Below are 20,238 nucleotides of genomic sequence, written 5' to 3'. Positions count from 1 at the left end.
ACTGAAAATTTGACCAGATTATAGCAATTGTTTGGCATTAGGAATGCTCAGTGCTCTTTTTAATCTACAAGGAAAAGTTATTCTATCTTTAACCTAACCCGATTCAATATTGTTTTCTGATTTTCTTAATTTATCTCTATAATATAATTCAAATTACCTACTTTAGTATTTTTTTAGATAGCACGGAATTTATGGTAGATAAATAATTAAATATTTTGAGTTAATTTTACTCGAATTTTATTTTTTAATATATTTATTTGTTAACCATCGCATTGTACGTTACTACTAAACTTTAAATGGAGGTTTTGTATTAGCATCTCATTACTTTTACTAAACATCATATTATAATTAAATTAAAACAGCTTAACTTGGCACGAAGCAGGATTATGATGGTAAGAGTTTTGACAGTATTACGTAGGCTATAACTGTCAGTTTGAAGAATCCGTCAGCAATTTGGGACAAGGCTATAGGTGGTTAGGAATATCCAATAATTTCTGAGAGATGATGGTATCCTGCTTTTCTTTATCAGAATCCATAGTTACTAGCTATGTTGCATTTCCTTATATCTATCTGATGTAAATGTTTCTCATAGAGTTGCTGTGAAGGTTCATATCCTAGTTGGTTTTACTGCTTCTAAAATTTTAATATCGGGTGCTGAAATACACTATATATAAGTTGCTGCTTCATGTGCAGTTTAATGACCAAATACAAAGGCATTAATACATAACATATTTTGTATAAAGTTTATTACAAAGATTATATACATACGACGCACTAACATATAAAGTTAATCTGACTATATACAATAACTTACTAAATATTTTAGAAGAACAATCTGCATATACAAGAATCAAACACTTTTTAACATACATAATTTTGACAGGACAGATGAAACCCTCGTCACATTTACCAAGGATAATACATTTGGAAATGTCAAATGGGTTGAGTTTATGACACAACAAACTCTACTCAGTTCTGTGTGCTTGTGACACAACAAACTCTCCTTAGCTGTGTGTGCTTATGACACAACAAACTACCAGCGTTGAGAATTTATACTACAAGAAAAATTCTACTTATGGAGGTTGCTGGCCACGTCGCAACACCAAATTATCGGCCACATCTGTACAAATTCACATCCTACGACATAATACAACATTAACTTTATATCACATTATTCAATTTAGTACTTATTAAGGCCTGAAATGTATCTCAAAATTGTATAAATAGGAAAAAACTGATATAAGAGAGCGAGACGGAAATACAATCTGATATAAGGAGTCGGCTATAACCCCACACTCACATTACATAAAAACACTACACCACATTAACATATCATACATCATATTGCCGTAAACATCACCAGCATATATTAATGACGGTCTGGTAACTGGGAACGTGAACTTCCGACATTAATAGGATTGAAACACCGTTCAAGGTGTCGTTACTGCAAAGATAGGCTCCACAACGGGTTGTAAGTCAGTCATCGGGAGATAATCTTCATATAAGGCACGAATTATTTGAGTGTGTGTATGTAAGTATCTAAGTGTAGTTACACGATGAGAGCTACGCTCGTGGTGTCTCGTCTTCCAAGCACTCTTTGTCATATAACGCTTTGAAATTACTGACGGTTTTAGCCTCCACTATCTTCTCGCCTAACCTGTTCCAACTGTCTACCACTGTTTGCGAAGGTGATTTTTCTAATGTTTATTCTGCAGCTTTGTTTAGTTAGTTTAAATCTATGACCTCTTGTTCTTGAAGTTCCGGGTCTCAGGAATTCTTCCCTATCAATTTTATCGATTCCCGTTACTATTTTGTACGTAGTGATCATATCTCCTCTTTTTCTTCTATCTTCTAGTTTTGGCATATTTAATGTGTGTGTGTGTGTGTGTGTGTGTGTGTGTGTGTGTGTGTGTGTGTGTGTGTGTGTGTGTGTGTGTGTGTGTGTGTGTGTGTGTTTGTGTGTGTGTGTGTGCGCGCGCACGCGCGCAAATATTAGCAGTGGCGTGAATTCCTAAAAAGCAAAGCATTGTTGATTATGGATAGGAAGTAGATAATAACACTGATTATGTAGTGGTTTTAAATAATTATTACCTCCAGGGTATCTCCTAACAGTGCCATTTGCTTATGCTAGCATTATTTTTACGACACGCCACTGTGTATTAGTATGTTTGGGTATGTACTCATGTGTTGTTTGTGTGAATGTGTGTGCTGTATGTACAGTACATAGATGAGGCTGCGTGTATGTGTTCGAGCCTCACAAATGCTTGGCAACAACATTGCTCTCGACTGACATCCTCTTGTCACTCAAAATAAAATATATAAAAAGAGCAAGTAGCAATTACCTTATACCGTCCATAAGAAAAAACATTGCAATTATCATTGTAGTAGAAAATAGCCTAGCATTAATTTATACAAGCACTAACTCCGATGTACGGGCGTCTAACCATATATAATTTGGCCTGGGCGTATATACATATATATATACATGCACAGTATTTTGTACTCATTCGTATGCCTCCCATACCTAGTGAAGAATTTGCATATCTTGCGCTTATGAGCCTCAGGATTGACATTCAGTGAATGGTTGACTTGAATTATCTACATGATAAGCCATAGCGATAGGTAATCATTTTTCATAATTTATGGCCGTTCTATACTTGCTATATTTGCCTTTGATAGTCCAAATTCAAAGTATGGCTTCCATAAACCTGATAATCTCATAAGCTCAGATCGAATAATCAGTCGGAACTTGAATAATCCAATATTGGCAGAATTCTCAGATACAGCAGATTATTATTCTCAGTTCACTCACTGACAAGAGTGAGTGACTATATAATATATTATAACTGAAACAGCACATTTCCTCATACATATACATCCATTCAACTGTTTATGGTTCATAGTCAGCAACAGTTTAGATTGCTTATACAGCCAGTCGGTAAAGCTATAATGTACAGCGGTTAGCAAGTCTTTCCTAACATCGTGGAAGCACCAATTCCATATACAGGAAACTAGCCGTCGTTGATAGCAGTTGAAATGCGGTTAAATTTGTTTGTAATTGACAGCTCACAACATATCGGCCACGATGTTCGAAGCCTAGTTTTACTTCCTGGTGTTATTTAATTACATGTATTTGTAAGTTTTCAACTACTGTATATTACGTCATTATTTAACGATATTTTTATATACTTTGTAGTCAACGATATTTTCGTATATTTTTTATAAAACGAAATTTTCATATACTTTGTAAATTCATTAGTATTTTTCACACGCTGCAATATTATTTAAACTTGGATATTTTCCAAATTATTAGTATCAATAATAATAATAATAATAAACAATAATAATAACATTAATAATAATAATAAGAGGAACAGTTTCCAATGTTTCATGTTAATGGTGGTAAAAATATAACTAATATTCAATTATCTAGAACACCTACGTAGATAACACAGTTATCTACGTTGATATAATTATTTTTATCCTTAAATTCACTAACACTGGACTAAAAGCGTGAATATACACACACTGATTGTTTCCTGTATTCGTATCAAAATAATATATCATTTGACTAATGCAAAACAGGATATGTGACGAGTTGTATATAAATCAGAATGAGTGTCACACTACCTGTTGATAAATCCCTAGTTGTTAGTCCCAAATCCCTATGCAACACTAACCTCTGTATTATCTCTGTAATAAATCACCAAAGTAACATTTCGTCGGTAGATGACACTTAACCCACGAAGGGAAGACGACCTACATGTTGTGTATGTAATCTGTTAGGTAACACCTCTGGCGTGGGTAATATCTGCCACCTGGGTCACGTCACATGTTCATAAACCTGCCCACATAGGTAACACCTCATTCCCCTTCTCTAATGACGTCAACATATACATTCAGTCGGCAACAATAAAACAATTTACAAATATTTTTCACGTCACGGATTAATTGAGACGTCAAATTCCAGAATTCCTTGGGTCTTTCTCAGCTTGTGGCGCATAAGGAGCAACGGTTTCAAGCTTAACAAGCCACAGTGTAGGACTGAGAACAGGAGAGGCTACCCGCTGAAGCCGTAAATGCCAAAACTCAGTTGAACTTTAAAATCCCGCCTGAAAAAAAATCAGAACAAATGGGAGAGAGGGACCGTTAACAAGCTCTCCTCTTCCTGTCCACATCGAGGTAACTAGAGTGTTATTGGCCCGCAGGTAAATTCAGGTAGGAGCCGTGTTGTCTGGTATCGCTCAAAACTCTGAACCTACGATACCTGGGATCGATTTCGTGGTGGAAATGCCGTAGTGAAGTGTGGACTGTGTAATGTCTTATCTTACCATGGTATTTGACATGACTCGCCTATAGTTTGGTCACGATCCATTCACTTGTAGAGTGTCCCGCCAATATGTATTCCTCCATATATCACCGAGCTCTTCCTGGGTTTACCTCCTACTGCCACTGCGTTTATTCTCTAGTTTTATATATGCCTTTCGCCTCGTCATTTTCACCCTTTCTCTTCACTTGTCCTCTTGTTTTCCGTAATTCACAAATTATCACTCTACCTCCTTATTTGAATTAACCGTTCCAGTTGATTTGCACTTTTCTGTCTTTTAATTTACACTTTTCTTATTTTCTCTCGATTTACACCTTGCAGTCTCTCGTAAACTTTACCCCATTTCAAGTGCCGTTTACCGTGCTATTTTTTCCATCCATTAATTCCCATATTCATCAGATTTATCTCCCCTTCTCATAGGATTTATTCGCTTCTCGCTAGATTTCCTCCCCTTCTCACTGGATTTACCTCCCCTTCTCACTGGATTTACCTCCTCTTCTCACTGGATTTACCTCCCCTTCTCACTGGATTTACCTCCCCTTCCCACTGGATTTACCTCCCCTTCTCACTGGATTTACCTCCCTTTCTCACTAGATTTCCTCCGTTTTTCAGGGAATCTTCCTTGTGTTCTGACAAGATTCACCTCCGTTGCTCCCACTCAGTGTCTTTACTCCTCATTTTCTGTTCGTGGTTTCTTCCATTGCTGTGTAGTGGCGGGTCTACCAGTCGAAGTACTTGTGGTCACAGTCCCTGGAGGAGCCGCACCACTTGGTCTCCTGCAGCACGGGACACGCTCGACCCCGCCACGCGTGACGCAGTACAGTTCGTGTGCGTATCTGTCCAAGAGCCAGAAGGCCAGATGAGTAGTGATGACAATAATTATAATATAAATTAGTTCTGTATTATGGAATGAAATGCATCAATTGTTTTATTATTTAGAGCTGTCAGCGCACTTACCTGTTCGCCGATGCCGCAGGTCTTGCTGCACGAGGACCACTCTGACCACTCACTCACCCGACAGTCACGGGGCACGCGGGAACGACCTGTCCACGAGAAATAAGTTTGGTGATGGGTGGAACAGCTTTACCTGCCCAGACGAGCGCTCGGAGCACAGTACCACAATAATAATAATTACAACAATAACAATAATAATAATAATAAGGAAATCAGTAGGAACCATGAGGAGGATTCGAACCTTTTCACTTGGTACTCTCAAGAAAATACTTGGTACTGCTACTGCTTTTGTCATTGATACACCACGTTAATGTGATTTCATTGTGCGAATAATAATAATTTAGTATAATTATTATTCACAGGGATATGACACTTGCTATTTCCAGCTTATGGTGGAAGAAGTTTATTATCTTAATAAATATGTTTTATTTGATTCGCATTGAAAAATCTGAATTTTTTACCGAGCTCCATTTACATTTCTTGGAGAAATGATTTACAATATTTATTTATTAAGAAGACAAACGTTACCCAAGTCATTTGTTTTACTAACATTCACAAGGCTGGCGTGTCTTTTAAACAACTGTTCAAGAGAGCCGTTAGTAACTAGGTGTATGTGTGGAGTTATATTAAGGTGTGTTTGTGGAGGTGTATTAGAGAGGTGTGTGTGTGTGTGGATAGGGTCACTATCAACCAGGGAGGGCGCCCCGGTGCGGTTCAGTCCGTGTGTGCCTCACTCTCCCATAATTAACACGCTTCAACTGACCCTAATTTAGTTTTAGGCTATATACATGAATATATATAAACCATGAGGTGTACTTCAATGTGTATACAGTCTGAGTACTTTAGTTCTGAACCTTTTACAGAAAATTGAAGACGGTAATAACGTAAATAATGAGTTTCTTTGAGTTTACGGTCCAAGGGAACCCATGAGCGTAAATATAGAACCCTATAAAAGAAAATGGATATCAAAGTAAATGAAAGAAAACTAAATTAACAATAAACTAAAATAAAAGTGTATGACACACTTGTCCTCGAATTACAAGTTCCGAATGATGAGTGCTGTTATATAATAGTATAATGATACTTATATGTGGGGAAGAAAACCTATTTCTGGTTTATTGAGGTTTAGTTTGAGTTAGGTTAGTCTAGTGTTAGGGCAGTGTGTCGGGTTGAACCGTGTTAAGAGCGTCATGTGTAGGTTTAGTTCACGAGGTGGAAGTAACGAGCGTTAGTAAAAAGTGAATATTTATCCTGGTTCTGACATGCTGTGGAAGACATAGTTGGTCACACTTACGACGCTCCGTCTTTCTTCGTTGGTCCAATTTTCTTCCCTTTCCCATCTTTCTGCCTCTCCTGTTCTTTCCAATCTTCTTCTTGTACTTGTCTACAAGGATGTTCATGATGGCGTTCTTGTCGGTGCTCTCCTTGTTGTCGCCGAGGTCGGGGTCGACGCCGGATTTGGGTAGGATATTGTTGCTGACTTCGTTGTCCTGGTGGTGGGCCGTGGAGGCCTCGGTAGTGGCAGTAGTCGCCGGGTCTCGGGCGGGGAGCCTCGTGGTCGCCCGGGGCAGAGACGGAGAGAACACGCGAGCCAACTCGTACTCCTTCACCTGCGGGCAACACTTGTTTAACACCTCCTCCCGTTGTTGTTGTTGTTTAAGATTCGCTACTTGGAACAAAAAGTTCCAAGTAGCACGGGCTATAGTGATCCCGTAGTGGACTTACCTGGCACAGGAGCGGGGCTGGAGAAGAAGATCTGGGGTTTGTGACCTCCCGCCTCTCACCAGCCAAATAGTACACCACACATATAAATTAATTAGCCTAGAAGACATTAACCATCGAGTCTAACGTTTATGTTAAACTAAACTGATCCATATTGTGTATAGGCTGTTGATGTGCATGCTAACAAATTTTATAACTTGCTTAATTTAAAAATGCTGAGCTAAATGAATATTGTCCAGTTACTGACTCCAAAATGTGCCTCTTGCTATAACCTTTCCCACTACCACTCATTGACCAGCTAGAGTGTCCACAAGTATACTTTCTAGGACTTGCAGGTGATGTGTGTGTTATATGACAATTATGCACACCTCTTCTGCGTCACACATCTCAGCTTCGTCAGTAAACAAGACCTACCACAACTATTCACATTAGGTATTTTTATTCAGACACTGCAAGGCCTACTGTTAATCAAGATGTATCAGTCACCATTATTCAGGTGTGTACCTCCAACAAAGAAACATCGTTATAAATGGAGAGTAATATAATAAAACTACTCTCGTATTAATGAAACTTGGGTGTGTGCCGTTTATATCTTTTAATACTAAGTTCCACTGTGCATATATTTAAAGTCGTCCAATTCTAAACTTAAGGTAATGTAATAACATATATCTACCCACTATTTGCTGCGGAACGTTAATATAAGTCAAGTGTGAGTAGAAACCACTGAGTCAGTACGACTATATAGACAAATGTTCTGAGTCAGGCCTCCGATATTAGGCCTGGGAAGGTTAGGTTAGGTTAGTGTAGTTTGTCTTTGCAACATAAATAATCTTTTCCGCATTGTACAAATTCAATAGTACCGATTTCTACTTTCTGATTTCTTTTGTACGTGTGTATATGTACTGTGGTCCTGATCGGTACTATAAGTACTACCATAACAGGAGGACGGTCTGTATATAGTGTCCCTGGCTTATATATTTATTTTATAGTTGTGACGTTCATTGATAACAATAATATTAATTCTCTAGAATTATGTAACAAGCCAGAAAGGAAGAAGAGGGAGTTATGAAGGCAGGGGCGCCCCCCCCCTGCCCATCTGTGCAAATAATCACCCCTTCTCCCTGACTACAGCACTCGTCACATGTGTCACACACCTGCCTCCAACCCCCTCATGTTGTACACCTTCCACTTGATCCATCCCTTCCCTCCCCCCCCCCCCTCTTCGCCCCCTTCTCATATTCTACATTATTCTGCCCCATTTACCCCTCTTACTACCATCCTTCTCATTCTTCCCCGTCTTGCTTCCCCTTCTCCTGCTGCCCCAACCTGGCGGCCAAGACCGGCCCTCCAGCCTCTAGTTACCTTAACAATATGGAAGGTGGCGATGGGGGGGTGTTCCGGTACATCGGGGTAGTAGAAGGAGTTTGCTGGGTGGTTGGGGCTCTGGGCGGTGATGCGGGAGACAGCTTTCTTGGGCATGGTCGGCCAGTTGGGAGAGGTGAAGGTGAACCCGTTGTCCGTACCTGCGTCCAGGGGATCCACCTGGTGCATGCCGTCAAGAATAGATAAATGTTTTGATTATAAGGCTGTAAATAGTGTTGAAATTATCATCCAAAGGTAGAATACGAATCTGTGGGTTCAAGTTGGATAAGTTTATATTTATCAAATAATAGGCAAACACTGATAGGTTAATAGTGCTGCAGATCTATAGGATAAACTCCCAAGCAACCTCAGTTAAGGGAAATTCACTGGAAATGGGTCAATGGACCACCTACAGAGTCCTCTGCTCGTAGGTTCTTATGTTAAGGGAGCATAGAGTTACACAAATGCTTGTCATATATTATTCACATAGAGTACTGTAAGTGAATTACGGAAATTCACCATTAATAAGTTACATATGTATATGTATATGTGTATATGTATGTATACATAATTATGAATTTATGAACAAATGTATGTGTATATGAATGCGAATGTGTGCAGTTATGTATATAAGTCTGTATGCATATGTAGTAAGTTTGAATATGTATATATATATATATATATATTACAATTTATGTATAAAGATAAATAATGAGAGAGGGGGGGAGTGGTTACTGACCTCGAGGACGACGGACTCAACCCATTTGCTCTCTACACACAGGTCGAAGCTGTCCACACCGATGAACCAGTCGGGCGAGGGGACCACGCGGGAGATGAGGGACACCTGGTGAAGGTAGGTACAGCTGTAGCTCCTGGCTCCCGGCACACACACACACACACACACACACACACACACACACACACACACACACACACACACACACACACACACACACACACACACACACACACACAGTAAAGTGCCTGTGCATAAAGAACCTTATAAACAATATTTAAATAATCCCAAATACATTCAAGGAAATAGGTACAATAAGTAAATGTGTTTCCAAGAAAGGCAGAATATTTTGAAGGTGGCCAACTGATGGAGAAGAGAGAGAGTTAACGTTATATAACACACACCTTGGAGTGGTTGCCGTCGACGAAGAACTCTGCCTGGGTCTCGCCAACTCCCTGGGTGACGGGCGGGGCGTTGAACTCGTCGAGGACGCCTCCTTCACCCTGGCTTTGTGCGTCCAGCACATCTGTTTGGCCCAGCTCGGCGAACTGCTTCAAGCCCTCCGAGGCTGTTTCTCCCATTTGGAACAGACGGAAGGATGCGTTGTGGGAACGGCCTGTTTAGGAGAGAGAGGGAGAGGAGGTGGTAATGCTGGCATGGACTGGGAAGATGGCTTTGTGCACAGGGAATACGAACACCATTACTGAGGAAGGTGCTGGTTTCCCGCGCGTTTGACATATTTGACAATGCTTACCAGCACTCTCTTCTTCTCTTAGTAGCAATTTTCACATGCTCATGTCTGAGAGAAGCACACATCTCACCCAACTCGACCACACATCTCACTCAACTCGACCACACATCTCACCCAACTCGACCACGCATCTCACTCAACTCAACCACACATCTCACCCAACTCGACCACGCATCTCACTCAACTCAACCACACATCTCACCCAACTCGACCACACATCTCACTCAACTCAACCACACATCTCACTCAACTCAACCACACATCTCACTCAACTCAACCACACATCTCACTCAACTCAACCACACATCTCACTCAACTCAACCACACATCTCACTCAACTCAACCACACATCTCACTCAACTCAACCACACATATCACCCAACTCAACCACACATCTCACTCAACTCAACCACACATATCACTCAACTCAACCACACATCTCACTCAACTCGACCACACATCTCACCCAACTCGACCACACATCTCACTCAACTCAACCACACATATCACCCAACTACAGCCCGTCCTCATCAACAAGGACCAAATGCTCGGTCATCCAGCAGCCGACCCCCCCCCCCGCTGTTTACGAATGAAAAACACTACACGAGACTCACAAATGATGAACAACTACTCATAATTATAACCGTTCGAACAAATCTCGAACAGTACTTAGCTGACGAACTCTGTTCGATTTGGAGCTCTGTGAATGCTTCACCCACGTATTACAAATATAAATAATCACCAACTGGGTACTGGGACCTTGACCAGTCAGTCATAATGGTCTTATACATTAATGATTTTGACTGTGGAGTAAATAGCAATGCAGGTAAATTCAGAGGAAGTCTTTATAAAACTGCAAGACGATCTCGAAAATTAAAATATTTGGAGGGAAAAGTGACATATGCATATGCAAAGGTATATGTGTGCCTTGAGGAGAGGAATACGACTCCAAATATCAGCTCAGTAATGTGAATAATGGTAAAGACGTTACAAAAGGGAAGTGTAATGCCAAGATCCAACACCTGCCAAGACGGTCCCTGCGGCCCGGTCCTCGACCAGGCCTCCACCCCCAGGAAGCAGCCCGTGACAGCTGACTAACACCCAGGTACCTATTTTACTGCTAGGTAACAGGGGCATAGGGTGAAAGAAACTTTGCCCATTGTTTCTCGCCGGCGCCTGGGATCGAACCCGGGACCACAGGATCACAAATCCAGCGTGCTGTCCGCTCGGCCGACCGGCTCCCTAAACAAAGGTGAAAGGCAGTGACTGACCACGTAAATAATGTCTTCAAACTATCACCATTTACAAAGTTCTTGAAACTACTAAATCAAAACAGAGCTCATTGTTGAAGCTTTCAAATTAGGATCGAATTAGATGCTAAAATTGTTAAAGAAAAATATAATTTGTTTAATCTATCAAATAAGATAAAACTGGTAACGGATTAAAAGAACAAATTTAGAATTAGAACATAACGAGGCAAATATACTGGTTGGGCAATGTTGTTATATAAATGGTGAACCAGCCTACCATGGAGCATCAGCGAAGCGAATATCTTGATAACTTTTGACAATAGGATAATTTATACACATACAATTATTCCAATTGGCTAAACAAACAAACAACGAAATACCTGCCCTTCATGGACCAGTACGCGTGTGTCGTGTTCCTTCGTATGATGCTAGCAAAGTTCCGACCGTTTTTATCTATTTTCCCACGCTTACTACCGATCTTCCCACGCTAATAATTTTCCCACGCTTATTAGCGATCTTCCCACGCTTACTAGCGATTTTCTCACGCTCATTAATGATTTTCCCACGCTTATTAGCGATCTTCCCACGCTAGTATATTATTCGACACTTAACAAATTTTCCAAACTAACAAATTTGCTGCGCGTACATAAAGTTATCTCAGTGTTTACTGAAGAAACCAAGCAATGGTCTTGCCCTGGAGACGGCAGGGTCTAAACCACACCCCCATACCCTACCACCACGCCCACACACCCCCCGCCCACTCCACCCCCCGCCCCCCCCCCCCGCCCACACCGTAACAACCCACACCCGCTAGCCCACATCCGCTCAAGAGCAACACCCACACCAGAGCGTCAGGATGTGTTCATAGCGCTAAGTACGAAACCAGTCGACCGGTTTGTCCTGGTGTGGTGGTGGTGGTGTGGTGGTGTGGCGGTGGTGTGGTGTGGTGAAGTTGTGTGGTGGTATTGGTGTTAGTGTGATAGTGAGAGTGGTAGTGATGCTGGTGATGTGATAACATTGTCGGTGAAAGTGTGATGGTAGGAGGGGGGGGGTGATAGTTATTGTGTATTGTGTCACCACGGGGTGATGGTGGAGGGGTGATAGTGATGATGCGGAAGTGACAGTGAGTGAGTGGACAAGTTTGAGGACTTAACTGTATGAGGACTGTCATACACCTGTTTAGTCCAGTCAGTATTGTAATGACTTATGTCACCTGTTGGGAATACAGTTTCTGGTTGTGTTGTAAGCCTGGATACATGAACTGAGAGAGAAGACGTGTGCGGGAGTTACGAGGACGAGGCGGGTGTACTGGAGAGAGATCCACGACTACAAGAACATTACACCGGAGAGTCCTCCTCCGGCGTGTAGGGATCAGAATGATCTGGGAGTAACGACGGTATATCCAGCATGTCCGCCACCTGAGGGAACACATTCCAGTAGCCATCACAAGAGTCTAGAGAGCGAGGCTGCCACAACAATGTATATAACCAACATACACAAGACCTATCCTCGAGTATGCAGCTCCGGGCGGGAGCCCCAACCTGAAGATGCACAAAACTGAAACTTTAAAAGTTGAGAGACATGGAAGGTATGTGTGTCAGAGGTGCGGAAGGTCTAGTGCAATGATGTTTAAACACAAGTGAGGCTCACCACACGCTGTCATTACCAAATAGCAGACAGAACAACTTGAGGGGTGGAGACAGAGGCAGTGTTCCCAACACCGGAGCCGGACACACACACACCACCGCACATCACCCCCACACTCCCAACTACACGACACACCCTATAACAGCACATGGCTAACACAAATTCAATTTACGGGCTCACTATAGCCGGTGCTACATGGACATTTAGTGCTGAGTACCTAAATCTAAAACAATAACATATAAATTCAACTTGCTGCTTTATAATGAAATGCTACGATAAATAGGAGAAATGACATTAATTGCATGGAATGACCGGACGTAAAGGTGGGGCTAAGGAGCTATAGCTCGACTCAGGAAAGACAAGATGGTCAGTACTCACACACAGTAAAGCCAAGAGTTGAGTGTCGTGTAGGCCCTCTGGCGGGGACTTGAGAAGCTCATGATGAATGTGGACAACACTAATTCCTGAACCAGCTAATGACCGGGACACACGAGGGGTATATGAGACCATGGTAATCCCCCCCCCCTTCCCTCTATCCTGTCCCCCCCCCTCGTCCCTCTATCCTGTCCCCCCCCCGTCCCTCTGTCCTGTCCCCCCCCGGTCCCTCTAACCTGTCCCCCCCGTACCCCTACCCCCCCTAGGGCTGAGAACTCTCCTCCCCACTTTCTCCCACAGCCCCCTCCATTATTCCCCCCCCCCCACTCCCCCTTGACTAACATCTACAGCTCTAAAAAGATTATCTAAAAAATTATCTACAAAAGTGATAATTTTTCACTCTTGGTCTACCTCCATATCTACACTTTTCAGGGTTGAATTCGAGCGGCCATTCATGAGGCCATCTGTGAAGGTTGTATAACTGCTCTTGTTGTCTCTCGCAGCGTCCGTCTTTATCATTACCATTGTTCGTCTAGAATTATATGAGTTAATTTCCGTTTCCAGGTCATTACGGTATATGAGAAAGAGGCTTTATCATTGAGCCGTGTGGCACCCAGCTGTCCACCCTGACCTCTCCTACCTGGCTCTGACCCAGTGTCTCCTGTCTCACACTTGCGTCCTTTCCCACGGCAACACTTTCCCGCCCAGTTACTCCAGCATGCATCTCGAGTGTGTGTGTGTGTGTGGTGTGCGGCACTGTGCAAGACTTCACCTCCAACACTGCTCTAATGTCTACCTGGACGGTGCCTCATATAATATTGTATGTTGCTTTTATGTCCACTTCTCTCTTCTGTCTTCCCGCGTAGTGACATCATGTTCTCTCAAAGTGTGTGTGTGTGTGTGTGTGTGTGTGTGTGTGTGTGTGTGTGTGTGTGTGTGTGTTTACTAGTTGTATTTATACGGGAGTTGAGCTCTGCTCTTTCGGCCCGCCTCTCAACTGTCAATCAACTGTTTACTAACTACTTTTTTTTTCTTTTTTTTTTCCACACCACACACACACACACACACCCCAGGAAGCAGCCCGTGACAGCTGACTAACTCCCAGGTACCTATTTACTGCTAGGTAACAGGGGCATTCAGGATGAGAGAAACTTTGCCCATTTGTTTCTGCCTCGTGCGGGAATCGAACCCGCGCCACAGAATTACGAATCCTGCGCGCTATCCACCAGGCTGCGAGACCCCTGTGTGTATGTGTGTGTATGTATTCACCTAGTTGTGCTTGCAGGGGTTGAGCTCTGCTCTTTCGGCCCGCCTCTCGACTGTCAATCAACTGTTTCTACTACTTTTTTCCACACCACACACACACACCAGGAAGCAGCCCGTGACATCTGACTAACTCCCAAGTACCTATTTACTGCTAGGTAACAGGGGCATAGGGTGAAAGAAACTCTACCCATCGTTTCTCGCCGGCTACTGTGATCGAACCCGGGACCACATGATCACGTGTCCAGCGTGCTGTCCGCTCGGCCACCGGCTCCCTGAGGTGTGTGTGTGGGAGAAACAGTTGCATCACCGGAAGTGTGGTAAATCCTACAGTCACGAGATAACACAAACCTTCTGAGATCGAGACATGACATAAGACTTAGAGATAACATTATATTTAATAACACATTTGCGATAAATTAGAAAACAATCAAATAACAGTAATGTAGAGCAAGGAAAGAGCACAAGTGTTAGTTATTTATAATTATCAAAGGGTTCCTACCTATTGGACGTCATTGGAATATTTAATAGCAAAATGTGTTATACTTTAATTGCGTTTTGGTTCCTAAGCCCATAAAGCACAAGGGAATGTATATAAATATTTTATTTCGTCACAATGGTACTGTTAAATCCTTCTGGGAGGTCATCAGGCTAACACCATTTTCCAGACTCGCCATCACAAGGTGGAATATTGCCGCACACTCACCACACATCACACTCACCACACATCACACTCACCACACATCACACTCACCACACATCACACTCACCACACATTCAAAGCTGCACAAATTGCTGATCTGGAGAACATGTAAAGATCTTTTACTACAAGAATCCACTTAATAAAACATCTGAATTGTTGGAACCGTTAAACACGATTAAATCTGTATTTCCTAGAGCGCAGGCGGGAGATATGCATAATAATTAACACTTGGGAAATATTAGAAGGACTGGTTCCAAATTTGCACACACAAATAACCCCACACGAGACCATAAGCCATGGTAGGACATACAAGAAGCAGAGGTGCAGAAGGTACGCTGAGAGAGAACTCTATCAACATCAACGGCCCAACACTTCAACACTCTCCCTCAACACATAACTAGCCCACCTCTTACGGTCTCGGGCCTCGGGGATTGATCAGAGACCTTGATTCTCAGAACCATCGAAGGGTTAACCAAAACGTTTTCCCCCACAGACTTTCTTCCCCACAGACTTCCTTCCCCCACAGACTTCCTTCCCTGTGGGCACTTGTGGTGTCTGGTGTGTGTGTGTGTGTGTGTGAGAGAGGATCACCATGTGCCGAGGGATCATCCTGGAGGCGAGGCTGCAGAGGAAGGCCGCGGGGGAGGGGGGGGGGGGGCGTGGTGTAGGTGGTCAAGGTGCCATCTGGCTCTGTAGGCTGATTATGGCAACAGTCTCCCCCGCCGGTGCCATCTGGTCAGTGCCACACACACCTTCCTGGTCCTCCATCACCACCTCACAGCGCTCTGTGCTCTTGTTGCTTTCATTGACCGGGTCCTGGGCGTGTTCTGTGTCAGAGAGAGAGACAGAGAGAGGGAGAGGGAGAGAGAGAGAGAGACAGACAGACAAACAGACAGAGAGAGTGTGTTATAGTAAAATAAAACCAGCTAAAACTTGTGTAGTTGTTTAAACAAACACCAAACATGGGCTCCACCCAGTAACAAGGAAACAGCTAAACATAAATACGCCTTAAACAGCAACAGTTACAACAGCTAAAATAAAGCAGTTATAACAGATAAAAGTTGCTATTGAACAAATACAACAGGTTACCAACAAGACGCAACAGGAGGCCAAGAGCCAGCAGGAGGCCAGCAAGGACGAGGGCCGACTGACCCAACTAGGTATAAATAATGGGGCGGGTGAACTATGCACGCAGATAAACCGGTACGAGTCTACACCCACAACGGTCACACACCCTAAACACTCTCACTCTCCTCTCACTCTCTAAAAAAAATTTTTTAGAGAGTCCCGTCTCTTCCTTCTGGAGTTTTACTTGAGCTTCTTTACCTATAATATATCCAGGCACTTATGCTGCCTCCCACAAAAAACAAAAACTACTTATGTGTATTTTCCAACAGAGGCTACAGTCTCTCTGTAGCCTCCCTCCCTCTCTGAGAGAGAGGGAGGGGGGCAAAAGCCCCCCTGTCGACCGGCAAAAGTGTCGACCGGCAAAAGCCGGTCGACACTGAGCCCCCAGTGTCGACCTCCCAGGGCTGACCCCTGCAGCTGACACCTGCAGTGGACTTGGCTGACTCGTGCACACAACGAGTCATGCAAGTTTATCACTTGTACAATTAATAAAATGTTAAATGAGGCATAAACATTCTTAAAAATATATTCTTTAAAGAAACGACGATTAATAATGAATACCCGAGTTGTTGGCTTCAAGGCTTCACTTAGGGACTTCCATCAGATAAGAATGACACAATATTGCTGGAAGTTATCTTAAGCGTCTGCCGCTTATCTGTGACGTTATTGGTCGAGACGTGACACGCCCACCCGGGACACGATGCCCTCTAGTGGTGCCCCGAGGAACTATGTTAGTCCAACCACCACCTCTACCACTATCACCACCGTCTTCGCCGCCACCACTACTACCACCACCATCACCACCTGTTGTTTTAGATTCAGCATCTCAGAACATAAAGTTCCAGTAGCACGGGCTATGGTGAGCCCGTAAGTGGAGGTTGTTTGGCGCCATTATCTGTATCAATGGCTGATACTAGAGATCTGGGGATGGATGTGAGTCTTCAGCCCTGGAGGGCTGGCTGTACCAGTTATGGAGGTGGTGGGGTGTGTGTAGACCTCTAAGTCTTCCGGTTTTTCTTTGCCTGAGACTTTGGCTGAGCCGGGCTGTCGCTGGAGTTTGGTGAGGTGGCCTCCATGAGGAGGTCTTGAGCCAAGTAGGTGTCGTATTTGTGGTGCTGCGGTGAAGCTCCTACTAAGATTTCCTTGTTTGAGGAGTCCGTAACCGCCGTAGTGGGCGTTTGCGTCTTTCGCCTCGCAGCCTGTGGTAGACTCAGGTGTCGTGGATTGGTGGTAGACGGTATTTCAGGAGTGTTGTGGCGCTGTTAGTATTTGTAGACAGCACGTCTTCTAGCGCGGCGGCTGAGATGGTGATGGTGGGAGTGTTGGGAGCTGGAGAGGGAATGACCTCTGTGTGTGCCGCCCGGGTCATGGGTGGTTGTGGAGTCTGTGTTGAGATCGACCTCGTGGTCGTCCTGGTGTAGTCTCCGGAGTGGTAGTGGAGGCAGTGAGACTTGTGCCAGGGGCTATGATGGCGGCCAGGCCATTGGCCAGGTATAATGTGTTCAGTTCACTGACAAGACGGTGGTTGTCTGGCCAGGCAAGCCTTTCCGCTAGTCTAATAAGACCAGGGACAATGCCTGTACGTGATTTAGGGGAATGCGAAGGAGCCTGTTGGGCCTTGTGTCCCCATTGTGAAGGCTGGTCACCACCACCTCAAGATATAAAGATGGGTGAGGAGGTGTGTCTGGGGCCACAAGCCTGCACCTGACGTCATGTCTGCACCCGCTGGTACTCCTTCCCGGTCCATGTCTACTGAGGCGTGCCCCTCACCCCCTTCCCCCCCCTCACCCATCACCACCTCCTTGTTTGTCTCTTCTAACAGTTCTTGTACGTCCCTCGTGCCTCTTCCCTGGCGCTCGTTTCATATTTCCTTCCAAGAAACACAATATCAGACTCCCGCATGCATTACCCCTTCTCCCCCTCCTTGAGACTTCTCACTAAGAGGTTCTCAATCATCACTAAGCAAAGCGCCTCCACTAGTACCTTCACGGGTGGTCGCCAAGAGGAATGCACTGTAAACAAGTTGTGGAAGCCGCCTCCATCCTCAACTTTGAGGGCAGATTCTACAAAGAGTTCTAACGTCAGCAGAGTGTTATTATAAGACAAGAGACAGAAGAAGGGTGGAAGGTGGAGGGTGAGTGGCAGACCTCACTTCCCCCGGAGTCACTGAGGCGTAAGTGCTCAACACTGAGACCCAAAATCAGCGATAGAGATGGTCCGCCCTCGAGCAACTAGACTGATGTTTACAGTAAGGAATGTTGTCTGGTCGACCCTGAGGCGAGCGTCTCCCTGGTCATCGGGGGTTCCCTCGGGGCGGCCCTGGACCACAACTATGCATTCAGGACGTCGACCAAGTCTCTGAATGTACCCTTGGCCAGTGAGGCATGAAGGTCCAGGAAGGGAGGAGGGAGCCAATGGACGAGGGAACTGTGCATGAGGCAGGGAAAAGGGTAGGAGAGGTGAACATGGGTAAGGGAAGATGAGGTAGGTAGGGCAAGGAATGTGGTCGACGCCGTCGTGGGTCCGCTGAGATGCCCAACTCCACCACTGTCTGGCTCATAGTATCACCTTGCTCATCTTACCTTACTTGCCTTCTTGCTATCATCTCGTGCTTCTTTATGCAATTAATTATCTAAACAAATCAATGAAAGATGGCAGACTTATCCTGTGTGTGTGTCCAGGATGTGTTGAAGCACCAGACTTATCCTGTGTGTGTGTCCAGGATGTGTTGAAGCACCAGACTTATCCTGTGTGTGTCCAGGATGTGTTGAAGCACCAGACTTATCCTGTGTGTGTGTCCAGGATGTGTTGAAGCACCAGACTTATCCTGTGTGTGTGTCCAGGATGTGTTGAAGCACCAGACTTATCCTGTGTGTGTGTCCAGGATGTGTTGAAGCACCAGACTTATCCTGTGTGTGTGCCCAGGATGTGTTGAAGCACCAGACTTATCCTGTGTGTGTGCCCAGGATGTGTTGAAGCACCAGACTTATCCTGTGTGTGTGCCCAGGATGTGTTGAAGCACCAGACTTATCCTGTGTGTGTGCCCAGGATGTGTTGAAGCACCAGACTTATCCTGTGTGTGTGTCCAGGATGTGTTGAAGCACCAGACTTATCCTGTGTGTGTGTCCAGGATGTGTTGAAGCACCAGACTTATCCTGTGGGTCTGTTCCGACAACCTGACAGTTTGTAAACATAACCAAGCAAACATAGCGTCAGAAAAATGATAGGATGGATTATGAGTACATTCGACGCAAAGGATCCCACCGCAAGGTTAATATTATATATATCACTGGTACTGTTCCGTCTTGAGTACTGCTTGGTACTCGCTTCCCCTCTCAGAGCAGGAGATATTTATGAAATAAGAGGGAATACAGAGCACATGTACGTCACGAATAGACACGATAAAGTGATCTAAGTCATGGGGACCGTCTCAAAGCTCTCAAAATGTACCGTCTGGGAAGGAGACGGAAGTGGTATCAAATAATATATTCATTGAAGGTCAGGTCCCAAATTTGCACAATAGAATAACATCATATTGGAGCGAGAGATACGGGAGGAAATGAAGAATAATGCAGGTGTGTGGTGCAGCAGGTGTATGGTGCAGCGGGTGTGTGGTGCAGCAGATGTGTGGTGCAGCAGGTGTGTGGTGCAAGGGACGTAGGAGTCTCTCTCTCTCCCTCCCCGCACTAGCTAGCTGTATCTGTATGTCTTGTACATTGGGCTATAATTAGCTAACTAGGCTAAACTAACCATAATTGTAAATAGAGTGTTGATGTGTGTTAAGAAGCTCATTAAGAAGGTCATGAGGGCTGTAACTTGCTGAGCTGAACTAATAGTGAAGTTCAGGTCCCATTATGTGCCTCTGTAACCTCTACTACCGCCCGAGCCTTAGGTCTGGCGCGCGCCATACATGAACTAAACTAGAACATAATCCCCTACCTTTCACCCCCTCCTCCCCCCACCCCTCACATCACTCTTCCACCTTCTCATCCCTCTCCTGCACTCACCCTCACAACACCC

General features: G+C 44.2%; 2 protein-coding genes across 2 annotated transcripts in view; one reads left to right on the top strand and one right to left on the bottom strand.

The window, feature by feature from the left end:
- LOC138349497 (uncharacterized) overlaps positions 1-20,238 on the top strand; it is a 691,637-nt gene that overhangs the window by 543,349 nt on the left and 128,050 nt on the right. The window lies entirely within an intron of this gene.
- mspo (M-spondin) overlaps positions 730-20,238 on the bottom strand; it is a 48,436-nt gene continuing 28,927 nt past the window's right edge. The window contains exons 2-7 of the mRNA XM_045739598.2: positions 9,506-9,717; positions 9,105-9,209; positions 8,366-8,545; positions 6,576-6,891; positions 5,285-5,370; positions 730-5,163 (exon numbers count right to left, since the gene is read on the bottom strand). Of these exons, the coding sequence (XP_045595554.1) occupies positions 5,047-5,163; positions 5,285-5,370; positions 6,576-6,891; positions 8,366-8,545; positions 9,105-9,209; positions 9,506-9,717 (1,016 nt within the window). The 3' untranslated portion in view covers positions 730-5,046. The remainder of the gene's footprint in view (positions 5,164-5,284; positions 5,371-6,575; positions 6,892-8,365; positions 8,546-9,104; positions 9,210-9,505; positions 9,718-20,238) is intronic.

Source organism: Procambarus clarkii, chromosome 25, assembly GCF_040958095.1.
Source record: "Procambarus clarkii isolate CNS0578487 chromosome 25, FALCON_Pclarkii_2.0, whole genome shotgun sequence".
Taxonomy (NCBI): domain Eukaryota; kingdom Metazoa; phylum Arthropoda; class Malacostraca; order Decapoda; family Cambaridae; genus Procambarus; species Procambarus clarkii.
The sequence above is the reverse complement of the archived record's forward strand: the minus strand, read 5'-3'. Positions and strand labels throughout refer to the sequence as shown.